The following is a 21,990-nucleotide window of genomic DNA, read 5'->3' on the forward strand; positions in this document are numbered from 1 at the left end:
GAAATATTACATAAGACCTCATATGGTTCTAACACCCCTTTTAAAGATATAAATATTATTTCCATTTTACAGATTAGAAGTTGAGAGTTAGAGATGTTAAATTATTAACAAAATGTCATACTACTATGAAACATCAGACTGAGATTTGAAATCTGGATGAATTAGATGACAGTATGCTTGTTTGTAATCACTGTGATGTACTAGTGATGCTAAAATTATAATCCCAGGATGCAGAATAGAACAGTGTAAATATGTCCCCATCTTACTATTTTTGCATGGCTTAAGGGATGGCTTATCTCTGGTAAATTTTGTAAATTTCATTCCATGCAACATCAGAAATGGATACATACACAATGCCTCCATTCCCTGCAACAAAACATTTGTCTTTCAAGTGGCCACTTAGCTAGTATGGATCTTAGTTAAGCATTTAGCAAAAGTTAAAATGTATTGCCAAACTTCGTCAGTGGGATTTTTTTATCAGATAAGGTAGAAACGAAAGCAGCAGGCAATTTAATTAGCAATAATTTTTCTGAGCAAGTCATTACTTTGATGAACTTCAGAGCAATGTTTATGGCCCCTAATTAACCATGTTAGTCATTTGATTGAATAATCACTTTGGAAATGCTTCTACAATTTGATTAGACTCTGACCCACTCTGATAGTCATAAATTAGCTTGTATCACTCTAGGATAACATGACTTTAGTTACTTTATGGGAACAAGCCTCTTAGCCATATTTTTTTCAGGCCTGTGGACCAGATAAAGGATACCGATTTTAAAGATAGACAGAATTTAAACAATGCTACCCAAGTGTCTCAATTTTAAGTGATGGATATTAATTTTGTTTATGCTAAGGTATAGTAAATGGTTGTAGAAACTGGAAAAAACACAATTATATTCTCATTGTCCCCCTAACTTTTCATTCATTGTTTTAAAAAAAAAAAGGTTAGATCACATGTTAGGGTTTTGAACATATAATGAAGTATCTGGCATTAGCGTTATTATGTGTCATTAATTTATGATGAATATTAAATCAGTATATTTAAACATCATAGATAAGTAGCTAAAATTTTATGAGAATGCTACCAAGTACAGCAATAAACAACAAATCAGCTATTTTAATAGATGAGTATTTGTGAAATTATGCATCAGATCTTACCTTTGATTCAAGTATCTGGTTTTCCAGGATGACGCTTATCTTGTATTGTTTTTTAAAACTTTTTATAAGCTATTCCTTGAGCTCTGAGTAGTGGGTTTTCAGGAATATTTGCATTTCAGCTTTTCCTTTTCTTTTCCTGCACCTCTGGGAAGGAGAGACTACATTTGGTCACACTTACAGATAATAGAGTTTAGCCTGTGTGTTTTCCTCTTGCCACCTCCAGAGCCAGCCAGCTGTCTTTACAGCCATGCTCCAGGTGTGCAGCCCTCAGTAAAAGTATTTTGTGGCCGGGTGTCAACATTAGTAGAACAAAATGCTTGCCTCTGAGCAGCTGCTGAACTGATGGCTGTCATTAACATTGTCCCTTCAAGACCCAGCTGCTTTGAGCAGCCTTTGGCCTGGCAATAAATCAGAATAACATTAAAAATTAATTCAAAGTGTCATTGGTTAAAAACTTGGGATAAAATGGATCACTAACTATTGGCCACCCAAAAGATCAGCTGTGTTTCGATTCTTATAAATGCTGGTATCAGGAAACAGAGTTCACTTAGCCTGTTTAGAATCATAATTCCATACTACATCATATTTTATATAAAGAAGGCATGTTATAATGAAATATCTGATAATCAGTTTTACAGCATCTTATACTTGTAGGCTATTAATTCCTTCATACCTTTAAATATTGTTAGTATTATAGATTTCCATTATTTTGGACTAAAATGACATTAGATAAATTTTCCTGTGGAAAAAAAATCCCCATATTTTGATTAATATTTATCACTACACCAAAATATAGTACTGTCCTTCACCAGGAAAAATTAAAAATCACTACATTGACTAAAAAAAATGGAACATAACAAACCGAGGAAGAACTACCTCTAGACCAAATAAATAGAGCTAATAATCTCTCCTAACAACAACGTGTGTATATGAAGAGTAGATTCTAATTCACTTAAATGTTTTTTTATTATCTCTCTGGAATCTTATGTTCACTAGAAGTGGTAGGAAGAAGGCATGCTTTCTGTATTAAATACTACATTTGTCATACGTGTTTTAAGAGTTTTTGTACATGTTCTTAAGAAAACTTTAGTTTTCATACATATAGATGATGTAATTATCTCAGTCACATATATTTATATATTCCTGTGTAACCTATGCTTGTTAAATGCAAAGTTTGGCCCAGATTTGTGGGACCTGGAAATTTAAATTTGGGGAACGCTCTTTAAGAAAACAAAATAAAGCTGCCAGTATAAAATTAAGTAAAGAGCCTTGGGAGGAACTCTTACAACAGTGGAGGGTCATGAAAGTTAAATCTCATTGTGGTTTCACCATGAATCTACCCAAGGTTATGTGAGAAAATCTCCACATTCAGAATCAAGGAACTTGAGACCCAAATCTTTGTTTTATAGAAACGTAGACACAAAATGCTTTGTCATAAGTTATGTATCTTAATTATCAGTAAGTGAAGGACTTGAATTTTAATCTTTTGTTTGTTGTTCCATATTTATTTTCTTTTTCCCTTATTTAAACAATAAACACATTCAGTATGGAGCATCACTATGCCTCAGACATAAATATTAACCGAGGTTATTTTGTTAGTGATGAGATACCTCCTTCATGTAGGCAAGGCCTCACTCTTTAGAGTGTGTTAGCTCTCCATGGCTTGGTAGAATATCTGACGCCCCCAACATAAAGCAGAAGAGGTTTATATTTGACTCATGTTTTCAGAGGGTTCAGTCCATGGTTATCTTGTTCCATGACCTTTAGGCATGTGGTAAGGCAGAAACATCATGGTGGCAGAGCCTCAAAGAAGAGAGTTGGTAACTTCATGGTAGGGAGAGAGTAGAGAGCAGACATCAGAGAAGAAGAGGGCTGGACAAGATACAGTCTTTAAGGTCATATGCCATGACCTGTTTTTTTCAACTAGGTCTGAACTCCTCAGTTACCATCACTTTCCAATGATTACATCGTGTCCATGGATTAATCCTCTGATGAACTTAGAGCCCTTGTGACCAATCACCCTCCAAGAGTCCATTAGCAACAAAGCATCTAGTGTGTGGCCTTTGGGGGGAACATTTTAGATCCAACCCATAAACAAGCTAATAAATATTTGTTCTGAATTGTTATACTTGTTTTAGATTCCTCATTGGTTCTGAATATGACCTGTGTTCTTCACAAAATGAAAAGCTAATCATGTGTTTTTCTGGGTGAAACATAGCAATTGCATTAAAGAGATTAAGCTGTTTGGATTTTTTCATAATACTTTCTGTCAGGTATTCATGAAATAAACTATGAATGAGCCTTTGATGACTTTTTTAGGTACATAGTATGCCATTGAATGTGTACATTGCCTAATACTTACCTCATAGGATTCTCCTAATGACCCTTTAAAAGATATCAGTATTATTTTTCCCATTGTGTAAGGCCTGCCAGAAATATTCACCACATGTTGACTGATTTTCCTCCTGGGGACTTGTGCCAGTATTGTAACTATTCCAGCTATCTGTCCATTGAAAACAACACCCTTTCAGCTCCTGACCAACTCTAACTAATCTTGTTTCCTCTTTCAGAAGTGCCTAGCTGCCACTCCATTTATATGAGGCAAGAAGGCTTCCTGACTCATCCCAGCAGATCAGAAGTTAAGTCTTCTATTTTTAAAATTCTTTGTAAAATAGTCAGACATTCCAAATATGGGGCCACTTAGTTAGTCATAATATGCTTTGGGGAAATTCATTTATGTTCCCATAACCATTACTTTAAAAACTTGTATCTTTTTAAAGTAAAAGGAAGGTTTTATTTTTGGTGCTGATAGCTTGTATTTGGTTAACATGAGTCGTGCACATAGAAATAGCTGAAAAATGGATTTCTGTGTTCTTTTTTTTCAACAACCACATTCCTTTAAAGTAGAACATGTGCTTTATAGATCAATCCACCTTCCTGCACTCTACTGAAATGTATCTTCGAGAATATTCAGTTTTGCTTTTACAGATGTAAGCCATACTTAAGAAGTAAAACATTTACCTAGATATTTTTATAAGGAAATAAGGGATCTGCCTCAGAGCATCAGGGTAATAATGCAAGATAAATGCGAGTAAATCACCGATTTTCCACTCTTCCCATTGAATAACAAAACCAAGAAAGAACTGGAAAGGGAGAAGAAAAATTATAAATCTTAGGTTTGCCAATATTTATGTGAGATCTGCTCTTGGCTTAATAATAATATAAACAACTAATGTTTACACACCACTGTGTGCTAAGCATCACTCTCAATTTTCATACATTGAATCATTTAATCCCAGAACCCTGTGAGATGTTAGGTAGTGGTCATTCCTATTTGGTTGATGAGGAAACTGAAACAAAGAAGTTAAATACTATGCCCAGGGTCAAAGGACCAAAGAGCAGTAGACTCACTTTTCTGCACAGTTTTTGTGTTCATGGCTATATTTTACAGTGCTTGTGAGCTTTGTTTGTATCATTAATAAATATATCCCATTTCCCCCATAGGCTGTATGTTTGAAAAAGGCCCCAGGCAGTTTTATGATGACACTTGTGTTGTCCCAGAGAAATTCGATGGTAAGTATATTCACTGTTCCCAGTTTTGATTTTTGTAAAAGAGAATGGAATTATCACTCTTCCTTATTTCATAAACTGCTTAAAGATTTCTATGCACATCATTTATCATGTACTCCATTCTAGCTAAACTTGATTTATTATAAATTCTCCCATTTCTTCCTTCATTAAGAACCCTTTTCCTCTTTTCTGTGAGAGAGTCTACTTTTGGAGCTATAGCCAGAGACAATCATTTTTGCTGAGCTTTGTGCGGAGTAAGAGGGGTCTTTCCATTGCCCTGCTGAGCACATGCAGCTTGTTATTCGAGATTTATTGAAAGCTGATCCTGTAATTAACAAAGCAGAGCAGAAAGCATGCTACTGTGGATGCACTGATGACTAATGCAGTCTCCTTTCTTTCATTGTTCATGAAAAGATGCATTATGGAACACAGGAGCCACATAACTGCCCATTTAGTTAGTGATTGTTAGTCCCTCTTTTTTTTTCCCAAGGAAGATGTACATTACTAATATAGCATTACTTTGTAATTGCTTAAAAGGGAGTTAGGAAAGCATTGCCTTTTTAAATATCACTCACAGTTTCAAAGCAAAGGTCTTAGATATTTTAAAAAGAGCATCAAGTTAGATAGAATCTTCTTTTCTTGACAAGGGTGGCAGAAGTCGGCATTTACAAGGAAGCCTGGGTAAAAAGTGAACGGTTAATTCATTTAGTGGTTCTTCAGAGTGGTCTCCATATTTCCTGCTTTGATTGTTAAACAGGAAGCGAGCAGGGGCCCTCTGATTAGCTGATTGCAAAAACTTTGGGGATCAGGCTATAATGACTTGGAAGCTCTGAGAGTTTTTAATTGTCATTATTTAAACAGAAAAGTACACATTCAGATTGCTTTTCAATCTCTAATTAGTTACTTGAAGACTACTCTGTGTTCCCAAGCTTCTTGCTATTCTTATACTCTTGTATTTTCAGAAAGATTAGTAAGTCTTTGGAAATCTGCTACTTTACCCTCCCTTAAAATTGCTAAATGTGTTTAAGGTCCCAGAGTTGAAACCCCAGTGGGGGTCATTGTTTTGGCTTTATTCTGCAGTAGATACTCTAAGCTTTGTTTCTGAGGTGTGAGCACCATTAGCATAACATCACAATTCTCAAAATACAAATTATTCTTTGGAGACAAAGCTTTAAAGCTTCTACTTGTTGAAATGACCTTCATCATTTCTTTTCATTTATACTGAGCTTCACATTGCAAGTGATGTTGTAATTAGCAACGGCATGTAAGGAGGAAAAATGTCTTACAACGGGTAAGATTATGTTACAATCTGTAGGCCAAAGTCACACTAATGTTCAGGGAACTGGCTGTCGTGATTATTCCCTTTGATTTTTAAGTAATCTTCAATTTTATACTAAGGAAACATTTTTTGAAAGATAGTGTTTTTCTTTCATTTTGTAAATATTGGAGAAAAAGAGGAAAGAAAAAGGAGGGTTTTGTTGTTGTTGTTGTTGTATATGGCCCATATGGTCAGTTGTATAGGTAGAAACACTATAGAAACTATAAAATTTAAGAATGTTTTACTCTGTCGGCATATTTGCTGTTACCCGCATAAAATTTTGCAAATCTCAGAAAGAAACCTGAGATAAATGAAGCCTTCTTTGAAATCAATGTGAAGATGCATGACTATATTTTCTAGTTAAGAGCAAAATAATATAATGATTTTGACCAGCTATTGACTAAGTAATTTTGTATTTCAGTTTAGCTTTTTAAAATGTTGTTTTATAGTTATTTTAAGAAATACATTTCTGTCCATTGACCAAAAGAACATTTTAGAAAGCTTATGATTTGGTTTATTTTATAATTCATACTTAGTGTGAATGGATCCCCTGGAACATATTCTGACCGAATTATTTATTTAGTGGAGAAAAGAAATTGATACATTAAAAATGATGTAATATACTTGTATGGCCCTAGACACCCAATCCCCAGTGTGACCAATTCCATATATTTTTTAGATGGTTGGCTTGAGATAGAAGTAAACAATCAGTGGTCATGACACTATTTTTTTGTTTTGCTTTGTTTTGTGAAGCCGAGATAACTGATCAGATATGCAGCAGAAACATTATCATGCTAACATCTTTATTGCTTTTTATCATATTTTTATGCTATATATGAATGTCAAATAAATATAACAGAATAAAATCTTCCCTGCTTAAGAATACAGATGTACAGAAAGCTTTGGTGTATTTTTAAATTAGACCTTTAGAAAAAGTTTAGCAAGGTAAATTCAAGTGAGTAAAATACATGTAAAATATAAAGAAAAACAAGTGAAAATTCTGATTTGTTGACAGGTGAAAAAGTGGTATCTCCCAGGTGAAGGTATAGGAAGGAAAGTGTTTATGATGAAAGTCCAGTATGGCCTGAATTACCTAGGAGATTTTCAAAATTAAACTACAGTGTAGATTACTTAACTCAGAGTTTATGATACTATTAAATTTGCTTTGAAATATGTGCAAGAAAATTTCAATAGTTTTTCTTGTGCAGGTCAATAAAGTATTTACAAACTATAGTTTGAAGAATTTAATTTGTACAAATAAAATGCCCAGAGCTTAAAATTGATTTCTTCCTCTTCAATGTTGCTTAAAGTAGTGAGTAATGGCATTAACAATAAAAGCAAAGACATATGATTAAACAGTATATTTTTTAATTATATGATGAAAAAAGAATTACAGTATATACAAAATTTTATGTCAGTGACATTTGTGGATTTATTATACACCAGTGTGCACTTACATTGATTTGAAAAAATATATATATATTTATACAGACTACTAGTTTACAATCACATAATTATTTAAAATTCCTATTTAATGTTAACATTATATTTCATAGAAGCCCCAAAAGTAGTTCTCTTTAACCACTTGAATTACTAAGTTAATGTGAATTTTTACATAAATGACATAATATTGCTGCTAATAATAGACTCCTAAACTTTTTTTTTTAATTTAGGGGACATCAAACAAGAGCCAGGAATGTACCGGGAAGGACCCACATATCAGAGGCGAGGCTCACTTCAGCTTTGGCAGTTTTTGGTAGCTCTTCTGGATGACCCTTCAAATTCTCATTTTATCGCCTGGACTGGTCGAGGCATGGAATTTAAACTGATTGAGCCTGAAGAGGTTGGTTGGGTGGATTTCTGTTAGGAAAATTAGATGTGTTATAATGTAATCAAACTGATGTATTTGATTAATATGCCAAACTGTAACTTTTAAAAATTTTAAAACTATACAGAAACTTTCTGAATTAGAAAGTGGGCTGCAAAAGGTCTATATTTAATAGTATTATTTTATCACATGGTGTTTCCGATTGAATGCCATCTTAGAAAATTGATGTTGAAGAAAATCCACCGTGGCATCATTAGCACAAAAATCTGTATTCAGAGAAGTCTCTGCAGGAGCATGTGACTTGGAGGAGGCAGGAGTTTTATGGTCTGTATGGGAGAAGGGAGAGGTCTGCCCAAGTCCAATTAGTTTCAGAGATGGAGAAATTTTTCTTTCGATCAACAGTCATTATTTGGACAGTCTGGATTTTATCAAGAGGGTAGGAGAGAAACATTTGAGGATCAAAATCACTGTTGCAAGAGAGGTTAGGGGAGGAACAGCTATTCGGAAGATGAAGCTATGTAAGGCCCACAGTGGAAACTTTGCAGACCTTGTGTCTTTACAAGACACAGGCCTGGTAGAGACAGACATTCTTTCCCTTTGAGTGTTAGCGACATCTGTTCCAAGTCAGCTGGACTGCATGTACTCCACTGGAAGACAGGGTTGGAGTTTAAAATCCTGCTATGGTACATAAGAAATTACCAAGATGAAAGACTATGCATAGAAACAACATATATATGTGGAATATACTTTCAACCAACAAACAGTTCAGATGTCCCCTCGTCCCACCCTGCAATACACACAGAAATGGAGAGTTTCCAGGATGAATGTCTCAGTTAAATGTTTATTCTCCTCAGAACGAGATTTAGATTCAAGGCTGCTACTGTCACTGGAACCTAACCTCTCAATAGCATTTTGTACCTCTATGTAAAGGTGACTGTTATATGAAATTTTTGTGTTTTATTAAAGATACTTTCTCTGCTTAAAATTGACTTTAGTTTGTATCAGTCAAGAAAGCAATGGAAGATTTTTAGCTAACATGTTTATGACTGATTGTGCTATAGGCTGTTGAATCTACAAACCTCAGTAATGTTAAAAAATTCAATCAGGCTGAAATACTTTTGAACTCAAAATAATTAGTTTCACACTTACTGGCCCTCTAGAACCTAGGCTATGGGGCCCTTACATCTTAATTTTTTTGTTTATTAAATAAAGCATTCAACATAATCAGGTGATATGCCCCAATTTGATGTTCACAACACAAAGTTACATAAAGTAATAAATTCTTAGAAATTATCTGTTTCAAAAAGGTGTTATAATAACTATGAAATAAGAAGTCTATTTAGAGCAATTAAGCTTCCTCCATTCATATCAAAACTCCAGTTGCATCTGAGGGTTGGCTGCTCAGTGTCTCCCTTGCTTCACCTAAAACACACACACACACACACACACACACACACACACACACACACACCCCGACACACAGCTCAGTATCTGAAATTGAAAATGCCTCTTATTTAGTATAAGCTAAATGTTTGGATGTTTAAATGTTTATAGTGTGCATAAAAAGAATTTGGCTGTCAAAGAACATTAGTTTTTCTTTACAGATGTACTTAAATGATGGTGAAAGAACCACAAAAATGTGAACCACTAACAAATTAAAGCTACAAATACTTAACAGAATAATTTGAAAGCCCTGCAACCTGATGGGGACATGTGTTTTTCCCCTCATGGAAGATGGTAATAACCACGGCACGACTTGATTTATGCTGGAACTGACCATATTCTACAGGGATTTGTAACAGTTAAACAGTTATTTCCCTCCACCTGTGATTAAAATAAACTAAGCAGAAATATAGTTTTTTATTTTTGTCATGTATTTGTTAAGATAAGAGGCATTACTGACTTATGTCGGTACTTCTTGATCCACTAGGAAGAGTAAAATTTCTGCAAGTGATTAAGTTCTTTATATAGAAACAATTGATTTTTTTGATGATCGAGTTTGAGTAAGTAAAGTTCAGCAGATGACCATTAAGTTCCATCAATTTCTAAGTTTCTGTGATTTTTTAATTTTTTAAATTTTTTTTCTGTGATTTTTTTTTTAAATACAGGGAAGAAAGACAGTTATGTCTGTTCCATACAACAAACTCACATTTTGAGAACTTTTGTGTAGGAGACTTATGAAGTAAAGAGGGGTTAATTTAGAGCCAGCAGACTATTTCTACATGGTAACTAAGTCAATAGGAATTGTGCAATGAGCACTGAATGTCTCTGAAAACTTTTGTTCAAAATGAAACATCCCATATTTTATTACTGCATCACTTGCTGTTGCAATTGGTTCCATCAGGCAATGATTGTGATGTCTTATTAAGACTTCTTTTTTGGAAAAGGTTTGCGAAATTTCTTTAGCCTGTGTGGCCCATGTCTCCCTCTACCTTCTGCTGCATAGCAGCTCTTTGAGTGTGTGTATCAGCACAACTCATGAAAGATGTCCCTGAAGCCACTGTTTTATTACTTATGAGTTTCACTACTTCCTATTTTATTTCGAGGCTTAAAATTATATTGCAGCTTCAAACATGAGCAGATTATCTGCTCATTGTGTTTGGATAACTTTAGAAACCACATAATCTTTAACATCTCTCTTTTTGAGATATTTGAGATAATGAGATAATTATTTTCAAATTAATAACATCAAGAATTTATTTCAGGAACAACTGTTAATATGGTCAGGCATCTATACAACATGCCGTCAAAGTCTTCTGATAATATTCAAGCTTTTTGAGCACCAGGAAGTTTTTTTGTATTTTGAAGATTGACTATTAATTAAATCAAGGATACTGTTTGACAATAAGTGGAATAAGACTTAAGCTATTACATTGCCCCATTTAATTCTGTGGACAACGTGGCCAAATGCGATAGTGCTATCATCTTTTTACTTTACTCACTAAAGCCAAAGTTTTCATTTGAAGGAATGTTACAAGGATGTCACTATCTCACATATTCCATAAATATGCCTTGGCTTTCAGGGATGCTGGATACAGTGGCACTGATGTGTCACTGAGTGTACTTTCTCAGCTGACGGGTGGTCTACCTGACCTGGGAATTATTTATGTTCCCTGTTAATTTTAAATTTCTTTCCTCTCTGCATCTCCTAAGCATATTGCTGTCTCATTTCTTTCAACTTTGTGAAGGCTATGACACTAAAGCAAGTCTGAGGATTCATTTAAAAAAAAAATAGACTAATGACCACAATGCTGAGAATTAACTAACATCATAAGAATCAAACTCTATAAGCCTACCACTTTTTTTATAGCATTTTTTAAAACTATATTTCTCAGAGACATCCATAAAGTTATCTTGAACTTTGTTTTTAGTATTTTATTTTCTAGGTGAATCCTGCTGAGTTTCTAGAAAAGAATCATTTATAAATGACTAGGTATTCAGATGGTTGTTTAATCTAAAAAGACATTAATAATTTATTTTTGCATCCCCTCAAGGTTTACATGCTGTTCAGCTGCCATGTTTATTAAAGAGTCCTTGAATGCCCATTGTTAAGTTTTTGAATGATATTTTATTTAGAAAACGCTTTAATTTCTCTTTGTCACCTTCCTCTTTCCCATTTCCCCATTGCTCAGAATATTTATATTAAATGAAGTCCATCTTTGGAAAATTAATATGTATGTGCCACTGTGATTATTGGCTTGGATATAATCTTGTCCCTGTTACATCACATCTAACTCTTTAAAATCTATACTGATGCATCTGGCTAAAGCATGTTGTATTTTCATTTAGAGAATGCAAATTAGAGAGAAAATATGAAGGATAGGTGTTTTTAAAATAAAATAAGCCCTGGAGACAGGCTATTGCTAATAAAATGAAGAGAGACAGAATGCTCTCTTAACAGAGCTATTTTGGTATATATGACCTAGCAACAACTTGGAATTTCAAGGAAATGAAGGAACACACAAACCCTGTTAGATAATGCTCTCCTCGAGTTGCCTAGGTTTGCATGGCAGCCGCAGATTTTGCTCAGAATAATAAAAGTGGAAGTTAATGAGAACATGACTTTAACTGGGATCGCAAAGCCACCTACACTACCTAGGATAATGCCTCAGCTGACCCAGCCCGGGGGTGAGGTAGGGAGATACATAAACCGAAGAAGGAAGTGTATTTTTAAATCTCTATTGATGAACTCCACCTTAACCTGAGATATTGCTCCACCAAAGCCACATATTAAAAACCTCCGAGAGTTTTTACTAAGTAACAAAGTGGAAATTCTGGTTTAGAGATTTTTGCTTGTAGACTCAAATACATGGTGACCTTTTCTACTTCCTTCTTATTTTTAGCATCCAGTTACTGTTCTCTAAATGAATGCTTAATTCTCCAGTTTGATATTGGCTACAATTTTATTCTGATGCTGCTCCAGGGAATAAAAATTATTTGTAGTTCAGTTTATTAATTTGTATACTATTTTCTCTGCTACACACACTTCCAATTTGTTTATTCTTTGACACAATAACTTAAGGGTCTTTTCTTCTTTGGTTTATCATAACTTTAATAAAGCACCTTTATAAAGAGATCATGAAGTTCCTCTTATCTTAATCTATAGTTTTGTCTGAAAAACTAAGAAGGAAAAAAACAGATAGTGTATCTCAAATCGGAAAACTTGCCTCATTTTGGTGAACTGTAGTCTGTTCATTCCCGTTGTAAACACATTCCCTTATTTCCATTTAATTCTGTATCCAAAACAATAGTGACAAAGAATTCTATTGTGATATTTCAGAATGATCACTGCATGCTTGGTTTAAAAAGCAAACCAGGCCACAGGAAGTTCAGATCACGATCGCTTTTGTAACTCTACTTATGTCTTTGATATGGACGTGTTTTTATAGGCTAAGTAATTGATTAATTAACCACTTTCTTCTGAAATATGCTGTTAATACTTAACACTATAATACAATTCTCTTTTGGTGGCAGGTGGCCCGGCGTTGGGGCATTCAGAAAAACAGGCCAGCTATGAACTACGATAAACTTAGCCGTTCACTCCGCTATTATTATGAGAAGGGAATCATGCAAAAGGTGAGAAGCTAATACAGCACTAAAATTCATTGAAATGTTGCACATTAATCTGCACGTCATACTTTAAGAACCACATATTATTGCATTGCTGAAGCAAGGTTTCCACTCATTTTAACAATGCTTAGCTCTTGATTTTTGTGTTGCAAGCTTTTCTATTTATAAATTCAGGGACACCATCGACAAATGTGTAGTAATATTATATACAAAGTACTAGGCTTCCTGAAAGTTTCCACTTTGGTGCACATGTTTTTGTTCCAGTATTGATAATGCATCTATATATTTCCAGAAGTTGTTATTCTACTGCATTCTCTACAATTATATGTAGTTTTGGAATATTTTTATTTATAGATTCCAATGAAAATAAAGAAACTTAGATTACTTTAATTCTTATTTTTTGCCTTGTTCTGATTCTTTTTTTTTTTTTTTGGTACCAGGGATCGAACTCGGGTCCTTGTGCTTGCACAGCAGGCGGCAAAACTACTGATCTAAATCCCTGGCCCTGCCTTTTTCTGATTCTTAAAACATGGGGATTTTTTTTGTTCTCTTTAGCAAAAACACGTATTCTTGCCTAATATCTTGCCTGATTTCATTACCTGACAGCTTGATATCCTAAACACTTATTTAAAATAAGTATTTGATCTCATTTTGTTGGTAAAACAAAGGTCAGTATATTTTATTTCAAATGAGCTTCCTTTAATATTTGGAAGTAGCTTTTTTTAAAAAAAAGATTAAAGATAAAATAAACGAGTTACACTTATGATAAAATACACCATTTTGAAGGAAATAATGAACAAGCAGATAAAACATTTAGATGTCTGTTATTATATTCTTCAGCTTTGCTTGTATTTCAATTTTAATTGCCTTGACTTTTATGATTTATCTGTTGTGGACATTACAGTTTTATTGTGCATCCTTTGTTTATTTGAGGGGATGTAAATCTAGTTACATGTCATAGGTCCTGGCATATTTTTATGTCATCATTGTGATGCCAAGAAAAAATGAGTCCATTTGCTACATGAAACTTAACAGAGAGAATTAACATAGAGATTTCTAGAACACATGGAGTCAGTGCCGGAATTTGCTAGTTTATAATTTAGAGCTTTCAAGAGCCTTGAAAGATTAAGTTGAATTGTTTTTCTCCCCAATTCTTGAACCCCACCTTCAAAAATATAACTGTTTGCCATCTGTTCCTTCCATCTTTCCCATCTCAACCTTGGGATCATTTTTCTTTCCTGCCTTTTTCACCCGCCATATTCACTTGTAGTCAAATCCTTTCTGCTATCTTCTTCCTCACGCAGGGGCTTCTTGTAGGGCCTTCTCCATAGCTGTTTGGTGCTTTCTCTGGGCCACACTGCATGGTTGTGGCAGTGTTGCCTTGTGTTGGGTTTCCCAGCTGACTTCTCACCGCATCACCTTCTTAAACAGATTCTCCTCCTACTCAATGGTGATCACCTTACCTCACTGAAGATTGTTAATGTGATTACTAAGTGAAATAATGTACCTGAGACACCTTGTATGGTACCTGGCATGATAAAAGCCCCAAATAAATGGTAGCTTCAGTGCAGCTCACATCCTGAGGTCAGTGTAAGCTATGGCATATGTGGCTTGTACGTCTTAGCCATTAAGCCCCTTACTAAAAGGAGCATTCTTAGAGAGCTAAAAAATTATTACGATATCCTTACTTCCATTTCAGCTTTCAGAAAATGGTTGTGTTAGTCAGCTTTCCATGCCTATAACAAATACCAGGGATAAACCAACTGATATAGAGAAAACAGTTTTACTTCAGGTCACAGTTTTGGAGGTTCCAATTTATGATAAATTGCCTCATTATTTTGGACCTTTAGCCAGTCAGCAACAAACTCGCTCTTCTATGGCCAGGAAGTGATAGAAAAATTGAAGAAGTTGGGGGCCCCCTCTCCCCTTTGACAGCATGCTCTCAGAGATCTAAGGACCTTTCATTAGTTTCCACCTCTTAAAGTTGCCACCACTTCCCATTAGCACATGCTGGGGCCCAGCTCCTACCACTTGGACCTTTCAGTGACACTGAAAATCCAAACGAGCAGTGGTTTGAAAAGGATCTCCAGGATGTCATGCCGGGTCTTAATATTCTGCAATGTTCTCAAACTTACTGTACACATCACCAATTCCACTTTCCCATTTATTTACTGTCTTATTCCATATTTCATTTATACATTCTCTTATTTTAATAAATTAAGGCAGAAGGCTGTCAAATGGTGACATAGATCTTAAACAACAATTAAAAATGTTGTTGATCCTCATATTTGTCCCTATTAGGCTGTAACTGCCAAAGAAAACTATTTATGATTGATTTGTCAGTTAATGCAGGGAAGTAAAATGCTATGTATAGCAGATCCAAAGGGTGTCACTGTGTGATGTAAAAAAAAGGAACATTATTTAATTGTAGTCTACTTGCAGCTGGTATTCAACCAGGCCCCTTATGATGTTGATGCCCATCTTTATCCTTTCTCACACATGAAAACACTTGCCTTGCAGTCCCTGGACACACCCATGACTCCAGGGGAGCATCTTCTATATTCTTCCTAGAATGTTCTGCCCTTCTCATCTTAATGTTAATATATATACCCTATGGATGATTAAGTAAATCCTAGTGTAGTCATTCAGAGAAAAACTATGCCACCCTTTTTATTTAAAAATTTGTGATGTGGGATTACATATTTCACTATGTAGGTGAAAATATTTATATGGCCACTTTTATTCTTTAACTTAAAACTATGTGGATGTATGAAGTATAAGTAAAAAAGAATTAAAAGACTATAAAATAAAATAAAAACAAATACTTTTAAACTGTAAAAAAATGAAAGCTAATTAATTTCAGTAATTATAAAAGAAATAAATACTGGAGCAGTATTTATTACACCTTATAAAAACATGTGTGTACTTCTATTTTGAAGAAAATGCCTAGAAAAATACATACCTGTATTTTGACAGTAGTTATTTTCTGGGTGACTTCATTATTTCTTTTTGTTTAGTCTGGTATTTCTAACTCAGCCAATATGCTGAGTTATTTATGAAATTTGTAAGTTAAAGCATAATTGAAATATCTAGCCTTTGATAGCACAGCAACAAGACATCTCCTTGCTTACTTCTGATTTCTGTTTTTTCTATCTCAGTGTGGCAATTTGGGCCTTCTTAATGTACAACCTGGTACTAATTATATTACTAATAATGGAAGCCATCATTTCCCTTTTGGGATGGCAGCCCTTGTTCTAAGCTCAGTTACATTTAACACAATCAAATAAATGCAGTGGTAGCCCTAAAAAGTTAATTCAAGAAGAAAATAGGAAGAACCAATGAGTACAGGAGAGTCCTTAAGAGATTCTGTAATCTTGACAGTGTGGTATATATTTAAATCTCTCATGGTGAAAAGTTTTCAGTTATCACATCATTTCTAATTATAACCAGTATCAACATGTCAGACAATAAAAGTTGCAGTAACTACAGCAAATATCCCAAGCAAAACGAAACAGATTATAGATCCTTTAGAGGAAGACAGGCCATTTATTTTATTTTTATTCTGAAAAATATTTTTAACAATGAAAAAAACCACAAAACTAGGATTTATTATTCCAACTTGTTTCTGATTTTGCCTATTTTTATTTTATAGTCATTTTTCCAGTTCCCCTTTAAGAAATTAATTTCCTTTATCTGAACCACCAAATTAAATGAATTATGCCAAGCTCCTCTGTCCATCTAGAGGTGTCTTTCTCAATGCCACAGCCAGTTTTCCAAGGAGCCATTCTTGTCTCCACTTCACAAGACCAGAAACCAAGCAGCAGTTTAAGAAACATGTCCAAAATCATAAACACTACCGAGAGTTAGCACTTTCAAGTTCAGGAGTATTCAGATTATTTGGATTTGCTAAAGTGGTTCCTCTCATTTAAATCAGGGCCAAAAGCATTTTAAATCTGTGTTCAGGGGAGCAGGGTGTTTTGGCAGTTGCTCCTTTTCCCCTAAACACATACAGATAATTTATAAACCCTGAAAGCACTCTTCTCCCGACACCACAAAACAAACCAAGTAGCAATGCCTTTGACACACAGGAACACAAAGGTGTTGAGTAATTTTTCAACTATCTAAAATTATAAGACACACACACACAGGATTAATACAAACAGCTGTATTTGTTCACTGCCCTCTTGGGTTTTGAGCACTTCAATATTGTCTGTTAATGGGAAGTATATTAACATACTGTCTCATTCTGTTGTTTATAATTTTCTACAAAAGCAATACTCTTGAGAGTTTAAGTTTGGGATATGTCATTCCTTATAAATTATACTATGTCTCCTTTATTTTAGACAGTTGTCACATTTCTTTTTCTCATTTCCTCTGTATGCATTGTATATTTTTGATTCTTTTCACTTTTTTACACCTCTTGCTTCAATTTGACACTTTGCATACATCCTTAAGTTCTGTCTAATGTATCTTGCCTTCATTTTTAAAAGTGATGTATCCAGGATAATGCTGTCCTCTTGATCCATCTTTCATTTAAATAAGGCTATATATCTTGGATTTTTAGATGAGACTACACGGTGCAAAAAAATAAATAAATAAAAAGGAAGAGGAACGTGCACCCTGAGAATCAGTGAATCACTATTCTAGTCTCATTAAGAATAAAATATATTTTTCTTCTAAAGTTTGAAAGTTGAGCTTTTATACCAGTTCAGAAATGTAATATGGAGAGGGAGACATTAATCCTTAGAGATATAGGTTTTTATAAGTATATTACTCTCAAACAAACAAAAAATTCCAATATGAACTGCCTGCGTTAAATCTTTGATTTTTTTCAAAATAATAGTGTAAAGTTCATTTTTATGTTAAAACAAGCAAACCGCTGAGTTTCCAGTAATATCTGGAATGAAATAATTATTACTCAAGGTCAACATTTTGTATTTCCCTCCACTGAACCCTAATTTATTCCACAAGGGAAGGCTTTTGTATTTGAATCTGCTGCTAACAAGTTGCTTTCTAATTTTGTTATTCAACCTTTCCAGTATAGTAAATTATGTTTTTTCGTTTGTTTGTTTCTTGTTTTTTCCCCCTTCCGACCCCTCCCCATCCGGGGATGGCGAGGATGCATTTTTTTCTTCTGTGCTATCATCAGGTGGCTGGAGAGAGATATGTCTACAAGTTTGTGTGTGATCCGGAAGCCCTTTTCTCCATGGCCTTTCCGGATAATCAGCGCCCGCTGCTGAAAACAGACATGGAGCGCCACATCAACGAGGAGGACACGGTGCCTCTGTCTCACTTTGACGAGAGCATGACCTACATGCCCGAAGGGGGCTGTTGCAACCCCCACCCCTACAACGAAGGCTATGTGTACTGACACGAGTGACTGTCATGCAGGGCGTCCTTGGCCTCGCCTCTTTCTGCAAGATGCGGAGAATCGTCGAGTTCTCTTCAATCTTTGTTTTATTTTTGTTGTTTGTATTTTATTTTTAAATAATAATACAAAAAGGGGCTTTTCCTGTTGCATTATTCTATGGTCTGCCATGGATTGCGCACTTTATTTGAGGGTGGGTGGGAGTAATCTCAACATTTATTCTGTGTAACAGAAAGATAAAGGGTGAATGGGCAGAGGGATTTGGGGATTACTTTTTTCTTAGGCTTGGGATAGGGTCCTACAGGTTTTAGGTATGATGAAGTTATATCATGTCTGATTTCATAATAACAAGATAATCTTCATTTTCTCTGGGTAACTAGGGTACAGTTGATTTCACATTGTGTAAATATCCACTTGGAGACTATTTGCCTTGGGCATTTACCCCCATCTTTCCTCTGTCTCTGCAGGCGTACAAAAACATCTACTATAAATCGCAGTTTAATTGTTAGAAAGAACTGTTTTTGCACTTCTTGTAAAAAAGGTATTTAGCAATCGATTACATTTGCCATAGTTTTGTTTTGCTTTACACATAACTCACAGAGAATGACCATAAAAATGGGCGATTCTCTCGGAAGCTGAGTAATTACCATTACTGTATATGAGGGGCACAATTTTGGACTCTGGCTCCAAACTGAGTCACAGGCCAGTAGCATTACAAGTATTTGGTGCCACCTTGCTGTTTAAATAAAAATCATACTGTCTTTTAAATATTTTGAAGCCCATTTTCATTAATAACGTTATGGTCCTTTGGAATCTTCATTTAAATGTTAAATCTGGAATCACAATGAAGCAAAACGTATCTGTCTTTTTTCACTTCCTTCAGTACATAAATACATTGTTTAATCAGTAAGAATTAACTGTACTAAATCACATATTATGCTGTTCTAGTTTCAGCAAGCACTCTTTAAGAAAAATATCCACTGCATTAAATAGGTACTATAGTAATTTTTAGACATGGTACCCACTGATATGCATTTAAATGTTTTACTGCTGTGTTATGTTGATAACATATATAAATATTAGATAATGCTAATGCTTCTGCTGCTGTCTTTTCTGTAATATTCTCTTTCATGCTGAATTTACTATGACCATTTATAAGCAATGCAGTTAACTACAGATAGCATTTCAGGACAAAATAGATGATTCACACCATTTATTGCTTAAAAAATAGCTTACGCCATGCTATGCTATAAGCAGCTTTTATGCACATTGACAAATGAAGAGTAAGCTTCAGCTTGCTAAGGGAAGCTGTGGAAACTTTTGTAACTTTTGGTGAAATGGAAAATGACCTAGAAACTGTCAAAGAATAAGAACATGAGGAAGTTGCTGTATGACATAGTGCTGGCACTGATATTATCCGTCATCTCATTTTGGACACTCCTGTAAATGTGACCAGATTGTTTGAGAGAAGACTTAAAGATTTCAAGATTCTAAGTTTTTGTGTTTGTTTGTTTTACATTTGGCGGAAGTATAGAAAGCAGTACACCATACACTCTGAAAAAAATAAGTAAATAGTGTTATAGTATCACTGAATAGCTTGTTAAAAGATTCAAGAAAGGAATATGAATTTTTTCAACGCATGAATATACTAGAGGAATGAAAGTCTAGCAAAATGTTAAAAACTTAATCACAAAGCCAAACTAAGCTTATGAAGGCATTTTGTGATGAGCACAGGAAGGACTCATTAAAAACTATCCCCAGCCACCTGTTTCCTAACACTACACTGTTCACAGAGATTTCTCTTAAGTTGAACAGTTATTGAAATATTAAAATCAATACTATTCACATTAATTCCTACAAAATTTGTAATTTCAACATATGTATGTAACCTGTGATTTCAATGATTGTTCTATGTCCACATCGTATGTCATTTGGCCCTTTATGGGCTAATAAAGTATGCCTTAAAAATCAGAACCTTACCCTCCTCCCACTGCGCTCATGTGGCCATTTCCAGCACTTAGAATAAAAACAGATTTAAAAATATTCAGTGAAAGTTTTATTGGAAAGAGAGCTGAGATATATGATTGAGATATTTGGTGAAATTGAAGGAGAAATTTTAAGTGAGTTTTTAAAGATGTTCTAAATAACAATCGTATTAAGGATTCTTTGTTTTTTATTTCTTTTTAATACTCTTAGATCTAGTCTCAGTGAGGAAGAATTGGACAATGAGTTATCTTAAAGTATCAATGAAATTAATGGTATTAATTATATGATATTTAAGGACAAACTATATATATATATATTACTGTTTAAGGTAGTGACTCACTGAACTAAATTAAACAATTGACCAACTTTAAGTATATTTCCAATTACATATTGGAGAGTTCAAAATACTGCATTTTAAACTCTTTTGGGAAATGTACCTAAGATTTTTTTAAGTTCTATTTTATTCTACTTTTGTTTGGTTGTGTTTTTATGTTTTTTTATTTTCAGGTAGATTAATAAATCTGGCAGCTGATTTCTGCAAGATTCTTGTGTTTTGAATTTCTAATTGAATTGGCTATTTAAACATAGAAATTAATTTATGAAATTTATCTTTTTTAATCGGTAAAAGAAACTAATAGAATCATCTCCATTAGTGTATGCTTGCCTCTTGTTGATGACATATTAATATCCAACAGATTAATTACAACAAAGACTAGGATATGCCAAATAACTAATGAAAAATGATTTTTCCTGAGTTATACCTATTAAAAATGCTTCAAAATAAAAATCCACAAAACCAACAGTGCAGAGCATTTTTCTCAAATCATGGAGGATCTTCAGAGATCTAATGTCTTGTAGATATTATAACAAAATTACCACAACAATAATAACAACACACATTGATCCTCTTACTGTTCTGGAGATCAGAACTTTAAGAGGCTCAAATCAGATGTTTGTAGCACTGGTTCCTGTTGGAGGATTCAAAGGGATTCTTGCTTCTTCTACTTCCAGAGGGTGCCAGCTTTCCTTGGCTCCTCGCTGCACCACTTCACTCTCTGCCTCCCCAGTAAGATCCGCCTCAGCTGTCGTTAGCGCTCTGCCATTTCATAGGATACTTGTGAGTATGTTTATGATTCACCCAGATAACCCAAAATAATTTCCCCATTTCCACATCCTTATTTTAATCACACATGCCAAGTTGCTTTTTAGACAAACTAATCCCAGATTCTGGGGTTTGGGGCATGAATAAAGTTTGTGGACTGGGGGGAAAAGCTGTTATAGCCTCCCGTACAATGAAGTCCCTGGGTAGCAAAAGAGCTAATTTATTTACTCATGGACAAAAAGTTGTATTCAGGATTTAAAATTAGAATTTATTAGGAATGTTTTTATTTACTATTGAGATATTTTCCACTTATTCTGTGTCAATACTTCTGCAAGCTTGCTGCATCCATATTCATCTACTTCATTTGGTCCTCTGGTAATAACACTAAGTTTTGAATTATTTAAATCCTGTCTTCCCTGAGATGAACACTATGTAATGAGAGAAAAACAAGATATGATAATAACAGTAATAACACAGTTAAACATGTTGTCCAATCTAGATTATATCTTTTAAAATTTTAGTGTTAATAAGATTTATTACTGTATGATCTTAACATGTGCAAACAATTGCTTCTTATTAGGTAAGAACAA

The 21,990-nt window shown here is 34.4% G+C and overlaps 1 protein-coding gene across 9 annotated transcripts in view; it reads left to right on the top strand.

The window, feature by feature from the left end:
• The window catches only part of Etv1 (ETS variant transcription factor 1), an 86,938-nt gene extending 65,840 nt beyond the window's left edge, over window positions 1-21,098 (top strand). For all 9 annotated transcript variants that reach the window (XM_087206705.1, XM_087206707.1, XM_087206706.1 and 6 more), the window contains 5 exons: window positions 3,729-3,795; window positions 4,661-4,731; window positions 7,720-7,889; window positions 12,849-12,950; window positions 18,094-21,098. In XM_087206705.1, the coding sequence (XP_087062831.1) occupies window positions 3,729-3,795; window positions 4,661-4,731; window positions 7,720-7,889; window positions 12,849-12,950; window positions 18,094-18,315 (632 nt within the window). In that variant the 3' untranslated portion in view covers window positions 18,316-21,098. The remainder of the gene's footprint in view (window positions 1-3,728; window positions 3,796-4,660; window positions 4,732-7,719; window positions 7,890-12,848; window positions 12,951-18,093) is intronic.
• The last annotated feature ends 892 nt before the right edge of the window (window positions 21,099-21,990 follow it).

Source organism: Heterocephalus glaber, unplaced genomic scaffold (assembly GCF_053883595.1).
Source record: "Heterocephalus glaber isolate CG9 unplaced genomic scaffold, H.glaber_assembly_v1.0 deba00000676, whole genome shotgun sequence".
Taxonomy (NCBI): domain Eukaryota; kingdom Metazoa; phylum Chordata; class Mammalia; order Rodentia; family Bathyergidae; genus Heterocephalus; species Heterocephalus glaber.